Source organism: Atta cephalotes (assembly GCF_000143395.1).
Source record: "Atta cephalotes unplaced genomic scaffold scaffold00010, whole genome shotgun sequence".
Lineage (NCBI taxonomy): Eukaryota > Metazoa > Arthropoda > Insecta > Hymenoptera > Formicidae > Atta > Atta cephalotes.
In genome coordinates, this window is record NW_012130074.1 from 964,248 (window position 1) to 975,797 (window position 11,550).

The 11,550-nt window shown below is 39.6% G+C and overlaps 2 protein-coding genes and 1 pseudogene across 2 annotated transcripts in view; all 3 read right to left on the reverse strand.

The window, feature by feature from the left end:
- The window catches only part of LOC105627848 (1-acyl-sn-glycerol-3-phosphate acyltransferase alpha-like), a 97,044-nt gene extending 92,233 nt beyond the window's left edge, over nucleotides 1–4,811 (reverse strand). The window contains exons 1-2 of the mRNA XM_012209125.1: nucleotides 4,663–4,811; nucleotides 4,389–4,583 (exon numbers count right to left, since the gene is read on the reverse strand). Of these exons, the coding sequence (XP_012064515.1) occupies nucleotides 4,389–4,583; nucleotides 4,663–4,811 (344 nt within the window). The remainder of the gene's footprint in view (nucleotides 1–4,388; nucleotides 4,584–4,662) is intronic.
- Nucleotides 4,812–7,453: 2,642 nt separating this feature from the next.
- LOC105627849 lies at nucleotides 7,454–7,798 on the reverse strand. Its single transcript, XM_012209126.1, has one exon. It carries the CDS (start codon nucleotides 7,796–7,798, stop codon nucleotides 7,454–7,456), a length of 345 nt encoding a protein of 114 aa, XP_012064516.1.
- A 155-nt stretch (nucleotides 7,799–7,953) lies between these two features.
- Nucleotides 7,954–11,550, reverse strand: part of LOC105627850 — a 27,086-nt pseudogene continuing 23,489 nt past the window's right edge.

Genomic DNA, 11,550 nt, shown 5'->3' on the forward strand with positions numbered 1-11,550 from the left:
GACTATCCACGAATCGATCCAATTTTTTATTTCTTCATAAGATACTGGAAGTGCTAGTCAGCCGTGTGCCATCGAAATCGTGTTGAATCGTGTTGATCGAAACAAGTGATAGTCAGAGGGAGCAACGTCTGGAGAATACGACGGGTGGGATAGGACTTCCCATTTCAACGTTTCCAAGTATGTCTTGATCACTTTCGCAACATGGGGTCGAGCATTGTCATGCTGCAAAATCACTTTATCGTGTCTCTCGTTGTATTGCGGCCGTTTGTCTTTCAATGTTCGGCTCAAACGCATCAATTGCGTTCGATACCGATCGCCTGTGATTGTTTCAGTCGGTTTTAACAGTTCATAATACACTACGCCGAGCTGATCCCACCAAATACAGAGCATGATCTTGGACGTCAAAATCACCGTTCTTGAAGCGTTGAAACCACTCACGACACGTTCTTTCACTAATAGCGGCTAATAGCTCGCCATAAGTATTTGAGAGCATTCGATGAGCCTCAGCCGCAAATTTCTTCATATTGAAGCAAAAAATTAAAATCTCCCGCAATTGACGAGAATTTGGCTCGTAAACTGACATTTTCAATCGAGACTAATGTTTCTATGGGGTTATGTTGACAGAGGCCCAAGTTTATTGTATGACGTCTATGATCTATTTATTTCGACCACTTACCGCTAAAGCCATCTATAGGAAAACGGCGGAAGCAAAGTTGTACACCTAATATTGGCTAAAATCAATAGCCGAAACGTTAACGAATATTATTTGTATATCACCTATGAAAGATTAATTATTTTCCAAACACCTTGTATAATAGCATTAAAAAAAGAAGTAAAGTTTAGAGTAAAGTTAGTAAAGTCCAAAAAGTATTCTATTTGCGTTTTATGTTTCTGCTGTATGTATGTACGTGATATCAACGAAAGAAATGAATTTCTAAAATATTATAACATTTTGTGAATTATTCGCGCTTTACTTAAATTTAATTAATATTTATATCTATAATAATAAATATCTATAATAATAAATATTTATATCTATTAATAATTGTTAAATAAATAGATAATTAATTGTTTCAATCGTCTCTATTAATATCATAATTTATTGGCGCAATATTCCTAGTCTAACAAATTCACCTATCTAATATTACTTTACTATTTGTAATGCATGTTTAGTGGTTAAAGGTATATATTTGTAATGCATGCTGATGTTTAATTATTGTCTCCTTAATGAATTGTGCTAATTCGGGATATTTTATAATATATCTATAATCTATCTAATTTATTGTAAAAAATATACAGGATGAATGAATAATAATCAAATCAATATTTTATCAAGAAAAACGAATTACCGATTGGAAGAATTATTAAATGGAAAAAGCATAAGAGAAAGTGAAATATTCATCTCCCATAGTAAAACATTGGTATAATCATTATGATTTATTCTGTATATAATTGTATAACACATAGCACTTTAAAGTAACAAATCATTTTAAAACTAGGGATGTATCCCCCCCCCCTCCAAAGTATCCGCCAAATAGTCGGATATCATTAGTATTTAACAATATTATATAATATATATATCTGGCTGAAATTTTATATACAAGTTCACATCATTGATATAGAATTCTATTCTTTTCAATTGAACTTGTACTTCTTGTTCAACTTTCCTCTTTTTCTTTTCACGTTAAGAAGATAAAGAAAATTATTATTGCTATATTTTTCCTTTACTTTCCTTTTTTCCTCTTTTTTAAATATTATAGAATAGAAAAATTTTACCAGATATCCGGTAAAATATGCGATATTCGCTAGCAATTTTACAATTCGGTACATTTCTATTTAAAATTATAACGTGTGTCTTAACTTATGCAATTCAATAAATAAATTAAAGTAATGTAGTATTGACACTTATAAACGAGCAAAATATTATTTCACATAAATATACAACTAACATGTAAATCATTTAAATGCAAATGTTTTAAAAGAAGCTAAAGGTCCTGCTGGTTCCAAGTTGCATTAATAATAGTAACATTCACACAGCATGCGTGACTGTTTGCGAGCTAATAGTCGATCTTTTTAGTCAACTAAAAGTGAACTTTTAAAGTTAATGTTTAGTTAATTATTTCTAGGACTTTTATCAACTTTAACTGTTGACTATACGTAGATTGATGGTTATTATTAATGGTTATTATTATTATTATTATTATTATTAATATACACAGAGAGAGAATTCGAGAGAATTAAGCGGAAAAGACAATCACGAATAAAAGAAAGATGAAGGCGATATCTCAGATCAAGTAACTCGACACAGTTTATTCTTTATTACACAGTTTACAAATTAATAGTTTTACAACGATAATGAGAGTAATAACTTCTTGCGAAAAACTGGATTTCAGTTTTCTTACGAAAAGAATACTTTACGAAAACGAGCAATTACCGGCGAAATGATGATCAGTAGATTCTCAAGCGATAAAAGATTTCGGCGTATCTCAACAACGGTTGACTCTTGAGCGGAAAAGCACAGATTTCAGCGTATTTCGACGGCGGTTGATTGACTGACTCGGTGGCTCGGTGGCTCGGACTTTTACAGAATCAATTGCACAACATAAAAATCTTTCCGTCAATCGCCCAAAAATTATGAATTTTTGAGATAACTTCCTGATTTACGCGGCGATTGGCGATTTGAGACGAAGACGACGAAAAAAAGCGCTATGCCATGCGTGATCAAAATGTCTATGATTGGATCGCGAACGAATTACGTATGTTGCGTCACACTGGCGCACATGTAATGTCTAACAAAATTGTTAAAGCTATTGTTAACAGATGTTTTTGAATGTACGTACAACATGAGATTTGACAACAATTTCTAAAAAATAAAAAGGGTATTTTCAAGATCATTTGGAAAGTTCTAGAAGTTTTCAAATCACATGTTGTACATTTGTTAATTTCATAAAACATATGCCGAAGCGAATCTCAAACATCCCGCTCGCCTCGTCCTGCGATTACAAAATTAATGCGAGTGCTCGGCAATTATCAAGGTAGCGCGAATTCAATAAATTATTGAGACGCGACACTTCAGGTGTCGCGGATTGACAATAATTGCGCGTACGGCACATAAAGTCGCGGAAGTCTGTGCTGACAAGTGATAGTAGTTTTGCGCGAGTGAGAGGTTACAATCGTGGTTGCACTGCACAAAGGCTGCATACTTTAATACTGAACGTGAAGTATAGTGGAGTGAGACGACTGCGCGAAGCGCAGGAAAACTAGCAGCACGCATGAATCGACTCGGCCACAAACAGATAATGATACGGTAAGATCGAAAGAAATGTGACTATTAACGCGATTTTATGTATATAGATTGATGCAAACACATTGTATTTAACATTACTGACATTCAGCATCATAAGTTAATTATTATTCAAATTATATTCTATAATACTTCGTAATATATACATATTGGATTATTTTATTGTAACGTATAATACATATTATAATACATATAGATTTTCTTACGTATCCTTGAGCGGAATAGCTGCGGCGTCGGGGCCAGGCAGTATTAACTTCACAGTGGTCGGATGAATTCGGATGTGCGAACGGTTGCTACTCGATAACACCATCTTCTCCTGGATGCAATCTTGTGATGCGAGCTAAGGGTCATCTATTAGCGATGTCTCGGAGATGATGAGACACAATGTACCTAGATGAAGAGGAGCGCTTGCTCTGAACCACTTCGGGCGCGCAGTCAGAGAGTGCAGTCGCGCGACCATCTTTCCCAGAAGTAATCACGCATTTTTTGCAGATGCTGCCATCGAAAGAGAGAGGTATCAGTTTTTTCTGTTAGCGATGGCTCTGAAATGGCCAGCAGCGGGACACCGAGCAGATGTTCTGGAGTGAACGCGGAGAGGTCGTCGGATAGCCTGCAAAGATCGCGAATTAAGGCAAACTTCCACTTGAGCAAGGAGAGCTCATTTCTTCGTAGTGAGCGTAATATTGCCAATCACTCACCGAAGATGATTTTTCGTTGATTTTATAGCAGACCTCCCAGAGGTTCCCAAAGTGGAACGAATGATGGATTGAACCACCGGATCCCCTCCGAAGCAGCCGCGTTGGCGATGATCTTTGGTGGATGATGCTCGGAGAAGCTCTCGGAGAAGCTAACTACTTGTCGATGTCCGTAAAGTTGGTGCCGCAATCAGAATGAACATCCGAGCAGAGTCCTTTAGACGAAATGCGATGAGGAATGCATCCGTAGAATAGTCGGAAATGACCTCGAAGTGCGAACAAAGGCATACAAAGATGGCTATAAATGCCTTGGGATCGGTGTCCACGTCCCCAACTTGTGCGCATAAGTATCGAACTGGCGTAGTCAATGTCTGTTTTGAGGAACGAACGAGCCGGCTTTATGCATCCTTGAGGAAGATTGCCCATTGGCGACTGCGGCATGATTCTCCTCTATCGGGTGCAGGTGATGCATCGATGTAACCAGTTTCACGAAAGGCGACCTCGAGAGATTCAGAAACGCTGTCTTATCGGACTCAGTGTAAGCTACACTCTTCCATGGAGTGTTCGGCGGTGACAGGATTCCACTAGCAAGTGAAGTATGATTGTGAAGGCACAATCATTGGATGGCGTTCGTCCAAACATAAGACGACGTGCTTTAATCACCTTCCGACTCGAAGAACTCCTTGATCGTCGAGGAACAAATTCAGAGCATATAATTGGCTTCGAGGAGATACTTGCGATGGCTTTTGATTGAGCTCAGTGGGATAGTGCAGTTCTTGGCTTACATCGGAAGAGTGCCATATCCAGTTCATGAGATGTCAGCGTGTGTAGCAAAACTCCTGGCTCGAGCGGTGTTTTCTTGGAGGACAACCAGTGCATCATGCCATAATCCTCAGGACTTGATGAAGTGAGGAGAATCGTAGCAGAAATTCTGATTCGGTGATCTTTCATTTAATGGAGTTATGCGAGGCGTTGTTCCGGCATCTCGTCCAATGAAGTCTCGGCGTGGTTGCAGAGCTAAGCTGATGGGTCCTGGCAAATCCAGGAGGGGCCTGACTATCAGAGTTGATGATGAATGATCTCGCTTGGCGTCATTCCCCGAGATAGTCGACTGAGTTGTCCTTTCCAGAAACGTGACACCATTAAGCGTCCGGCATCAATTTCTAGATCAGGGACACGCGATTGGCAACGCCAATGTTTTCCACTTAGAAGCATGCTCTTGAATCCACTGAAGCGTGACCTTGGAATCCGACGATAATCTGATGGGAGCTATCACCAAACTTAGAACGGTACGCAACCAAATTCGTTAGTACGGCTACGACGCACAGCTCCAATCGCGGTAGGGATACAGGCTTGATTGGAGCGATCTTGCTTTTAGCTGTCAACAGAAATATTCTGGTATCATCTGTGCGAGTGACTCAGAGATAGACCGCGGCAGGGTCTATCTCCTCTCTGATGCGTCGACAAATTCATGCAACTCGATTTGACAATCGATCTTTCATCGCCAGTTCCCAGCCATTGGCTAATTTGAAGACGCTCGAGCTGTGGAAGCTCTCCAAGAAATTGCCGCCACTGACAGGCATCGGATGACGGAAATAGAGCATCCCACTCCAGTTGCTGCAGCCAGGCAGACTGCATGAGGATCTTAGTGAGAATTGGCGTTTATCATCCGAGAGGGTCAAAGAGTCGCGCAGTTTCTGCAAGCACGCTTCTCTTCGTGAGATTAGCAACAACGTGGGAGTGAATTGTGAACGTGAATTTATCTCCGACCGGGTGCCACTACAGCCCTAGTGTGGCGTGATTCTTGAATTCCCACAGGAATCGAATATGAGACGATGTTCGGCGGGAATTCCGGCAATGATCTCTTGACAGTTTGCTGCTCATTTTTTGAGGGAAAATCCACCCGCTGTACATAACTGGCGGAGTTCGGTTTTCACGGTGAATGCCTCAAGAATGGCGTGAAGTCACGATGTCATCGATGTAGCAGTCACGCTGAAATACGACGAAGCCTCGTGGAAATCTCGCCTTTTCATCGTCGGCGAGTTAGCGGAGAGTACAAATCGCGAGAAATGGTGCGCATGGCAGCCTATACGTAACGGTGTTCAATCTGTACTCGCGAATTGGTTCGTCCACCAAAAGGCATCAGAGGATGCGTTGGTAATCCTGATCTTCAAGGAATACGAGAATCTGACATACATTTTTTCAACGTAGTACGAGTGCGTATCGGTACCACCGCCAGCGCATGAGTATGTCGGCGAGAGTCTGGCAATAAGTTAGCGCCAATTAGTAGATGAAAATTGAAAGATTCATCAAATCTTGTCTTCTGCGACCCGTTGAACATCACTCTTAACTTGGTAAACGCACTTGATTCTCGCAGCACTCTATGGTGAGATAGATAGATAGCACTTTCCTTGCTCTTCTGGATTGGCTGATCTCGGCACGAATTCCGTGATTTAATTCCTCATACTCTTTCAGGAAGTTGCGATAGAGGTTCCCGAATTGAGCTTCCCGCTCACATCTTTGTTCCATGGCGAGCAGCAATTGTTCTGCTGGCTGACGAGAGTGTCCTTGAGAATTGATGGCGGAGAGACAAAGAGCGCACAATGTACCGGCCGATAGCTGTGCGCGCGTGAGTTTGAGAAAAGATCTCACAGGACTGCTCCTCTGCGTTAAGGCGGCAGGAGTTTCTCTCTCCTGCTCCCAAAAACATTGCATGAGCGCGTTCAGCTCATGATTGACGATGCACTGAAAGAAACGACGTAGGATTATAGTTGAATTGTCACCACACTCCTCTGAGAGAATCCATCTCAGCAACATACGCTGAGCGACGGGAGCCTGTGGAGCCCCCTTTCGAAGATCTTCTTGCAGAATAACGGAATACATTTCTGCGCTGAGCAGCAACTCCACGGGATCGGCCATGAACTGCGGATCAGCGAGTTGGAGGCTCTTAATGTGGGAACACTTCACATTTGATTGCCGCGCCTTGATGGAGTGAAAGACGTGATAAAATGAAGGCAATAGCATTGATCCATGCTTCATTGTCTCTAGATATGAGGTTAAATGTCATCTTCTCATGATTGGAGTCCAAATGAAAGTCTCCGATTTCGAAGATTGAGACCGCCGATCTTGACAGACACAAGCATTGTACGAATATTCAATGAAACCTCAGATTCTTGATTGCTCAATGCTCTGACGGGATGAGGATCTCCGTAGCAAATAGAGTTGCTTTGCTATCTTCATCCTGTCGCAAAGCGGACAGCGTGTTCATTTTGGCAGATTTTGGAGTGGCTTATGCTTCATGCAGAAGCGAATGATATCTGCCTTGCAAGTGATGCACGTCTTGATGGATTGATACTTTGCGATCGGATGGGAACCGAGATAATTGAAGCACATCGATGTATCTTCGTGATGGCTTTTCGATCAATAGCGGATTTGACCTTGAAGGACTCGCACATCATAACATTGTGTCCTTGCATAGAACAGCAAGAGACGTCGACAATGCGCTTGGCGACATGCAATTTCGCGGCGAATCTCCGGAGACCTTGATGATTTTTAGTTTCGCCTTGAGAATGAGAGTTCGCCTCACGAAATCCATGAAAGTGTCATAGTCTGGCAAATCCGTGGAAACACTCGTGTGAGTTTCCCACTCAAAGCGAGTCTTCGAGTCGAAGATGATGAAGTGATTAAAGAGGTCGAAGTCGTGGGAATTAATTGATTTTCCAATGCTGTCCTGGCCGTTTACAGCACTGATAGCTGCATTGTAAATGCGGCTGAACTCTTTGGCAGTATCACTTTTCATTTTTTGCACGGGGGGAGTGAATGTGCAAAAATTTGAACGCGACAACTTCTTATTTTCGTAGTGCTTGCACAACAGTGCCCACACACGCAGATAATTGTCTCCGGTTACTAATGGATCAATGCATCCCTCCAAGCAATATTTCAAGTGGAACTTCTCTACGTTCGAGACGAATTATTCCCGACAATGGATTGGAATATATCTCGAAATGAGGGCCAGTCTTCAACGTGCCCGAAAACGATCAGATTTTTAGACGTGACAATGCCTATTTGGTGGCGAGATCGGTTATCGATTCAGTCTAAGGGCGGGATTAGAATGTTCAGTCTTGAACTTCATTACATAGTCGTTCCACTACGGCTACGCTGCTGTACGTATGTATTTTCAGTCGGCAAATTGGAATGTGCTCACTTTCGTCAAAGGCTTCCTTATAGTGAGTTCAAATGAGTGTTGCATTTCAAACTTGGTCCATAGATGATCGGCGGAGGAGAGTCAGACGGCGTGGAGCGTGATGTTTGCTGTACCCATCTTCTTCAAGTTCGACACTGACCTTGTCATGCGACCATGGATGTCACTTTGAGATTAACAAGGTATTTATGTCTGTACTCATTGTTCACTCACTTATTTTCTCTCTTTGTTCTTTTAATTACTACGCACTCCGAATGCGACGGCTTCTGAGCACGCGATACACGGTACAAACAACACGGTCCGGCTCGAAGGATATTTAATATTCGAGAGAATTAAGCGGAAAAAACAATCGGTGAGTAAAAAAATGAAGGCGATATTTTAGATCAAGTAACTCGACACAGTTTATTCTTTATTACACAGTTTACAAATTAACAGTTTTACAACAATAGTGAGAGTAATAATTTCTTGCAAAAAACTGGATTTCAATTTTCTTACGAAAAGACTACTTTACCAGAACGGTGAATAATTATCGGTGAAATGGTGGATTCTTAAGTGACAAGACAAAAGATTTCGTATCTCAACAACGTTTGACTCTTGAACAGCAAAGCACAAATTTCGATGTATTTCGGCGGTTGATTGATTGACTTGGCGACTCGATGCCGGACTTTTATAGAGTCAGTTGCACAAAGGATCTTTCCATCAATCGATGGATTTCCCATACGAAAATTACGAATTTTTGAAGTGACCTTCTGATTTGCGCGGCGATTGGCGATCTGAGACGAAGACAACGAAAAAGCGCTTTTGCCATGTGTGACCAAAATTCGATATCTATGATTGGATCACGAACGAATTACGCGCATTGCGTCACACTGGCGCATGTGCGTTGTAATCTAACAAAATTGTTAAAGCCGTTTTTGAATGTATGTACAACATAAGATTTGACAATAATTTTGACTTCTAACAAAGAAAGGGAATTTTCAACATCGTTTGAAAAGTTCTAGAAGTTTTCAAATCACATACCGTACGTTCGTTAATTTCATAAAACATATGCCGAAGCGAATCTTAAACACAGATGCTACATATAAGTATTCCAGACAGTAGAAAATAAATGACCAAAAAAATGACTAAAAGATATTTTTTTCAGTTATTTTTTTTAGCAAATAAAAAGATGTCTATAAGACGTTTTTGTCAAAAAGATAATCTGTAAGAAATATAATATCTCTTCGTTATTCTATTAATTGTAATTATGTCTTTGAGAATATGAAAAATATTGCAGTGTTAAAGATATATATCTAATAGATAAAAAAAATAGTTAATAAAAAATAGCTAATAAAAAATAGTTATTACAAAATTCAGCCAGTAAAAATTATATGTATTTAGATTTATTTATGAAAGAGAGAAAAAGAGAGAAAGAGAAATATAATTTTACTGTACACGGTCTATCTTTTTGACAACATCTATTGAGCAACTGTATCACATCTATATCTATATGCATTAACATTCAGTGTGGATCATCGGAAAAGCAATTCCCATACAGTTGCAGATCAAGCACCGTTGAATGTGTTGCTTTAGGATGAGTATTCGTTTCGAAACACTATAAAATTAATTCTCGAATTTAAAGAAAAATATTTTTTTATTATAATTTTGTGTATATGTTCTGGAATATGATGTTAATAAAAACTTATTTCAGATTTTAGCATATAATTATATACAAAAATTTTTTTATCGGAACATACTTCACAATTGTCGGCTTATAATTGTCGGCCATAAAGTCGATTTTATATTAACTCTTGGCTGACTAATAGCTGACTATAGTCAAAATATTTGTCGATTTTTAATAAAAGTCGATATTCAGTCTGACTTTAAACTTCAATTGACCATCGATTATCGGTTGACTTCGTGAGCACTTTATACAAAATGATGAAAAAATATTCAATATAAAATATTCGATAAAAAGTATACTTGCATATGTGCATACATTATGCATATACTCATACAGCACCGACGCTTGCAGCAATATTGCTGCAACATTGCATATTATAATGTAATGTTTCAGAAACATTGTTTCATTTCAGAAACAAGTGTAGATATGCATATAATTTTAATAATATTGCAACAATATTTTTTAAAAAATTCTACAACTACTGATTTTATACTTGAAAATAATTATGTACGCATATACATTTTATAATTGTCGAATATGCTACAATTGATCGTATATGAATGGCAAAGTAGCTAGCCTGCTCGCCGAATGATTGGCGAGCAGCGATAGACTTTTGACCTCGGGCTTCATCGAAAATCTGCACTATATTTTTATCAACTAGCTGAGTGCGGCATCCATAGACTCCTAGCTTATAAGATAGACTTAGCATGTGTCCCGATAGTATAGAAATGAAGCCAATAGTAGAGTGAGAACAAAAACAACGACGAAGAATTTCTATTTCTTCTCCATTACTCATAATATGTAAGAGAAGGATGAAGAGATTTCATTCTCCAAGAGATTGGTGATTCATCACCAATGTTTTGCATCTCTCACTATTTTCTTGATTTCTCTTCTATCATGGAAGGGCTGAATCCTTGTAGTATTATTAGGTGTACAACTTTGCTTCCGCCGTTTTCCTATAGATGGCTTTAGCGGTAAGTGGTGGTCGAAAAAAATAGATCATAGACGTCATACAATAAACTTGGGCATCTGTCAACATAACCCCATAGAAACATTAGTCGATTTGTGTCAGCATCATAAAGTTATTCTCGATTGAAAATGTCAGTTTACGAGCTAAATTCTCGTCATTTGCGGGAGGTTTTAATTTTTTGCTTCAATATGAAGAAATCTGCGGCTGAGGCTCATCGAATGCTCTCAAATACTTATGGTGAGGCCGCTATTAGTGAAAGAACGTGTCGTGAGTGGTTTCAACGCTTCAAGAACGGTGATTTTGACGTCCAAGGTCATGCTCTGTATTTGGTGGTATCAGCTCGGCGTAGTGTATTATGAACTGTTAAAACCGACTGAAACAATCACAGGCGATCGGTATCGAACGCAATTGATGCGTTTGAGCCGAACATTGAAAGACAAACGGCCGCAATACGAGAGACACGATAAAGTGATTTTGCAGCATGACAATGCTCGACTCCATGTTGCGAAAGTGGTCAAGACATACTTGGAAACGTTGAAATGGGAAGTCCTATCCCACCCGCCGTATTCTCCAGACGTTGCTCCCTCTGACTATCACTTGTTTCGATTAATGGTACACGGTCTGGCTGATCAGCACTTCCGGTCTTACGAAGAAATAAAAAATTGGATCGATTCGTGGATAGCCTCAAAAGATGACCAGTTTTTTCGACACGGGATT

Bases quoted from the DNA above. Each gene is read 5' to 3' on its own strand.
- LOC105627849 (XM_012209126.1), bottom strand. From the start codon at position 7,798: ATGAAAAGTGATACTGCCAAAGAGTTCAGCCGCATTTACAATGCAGCT.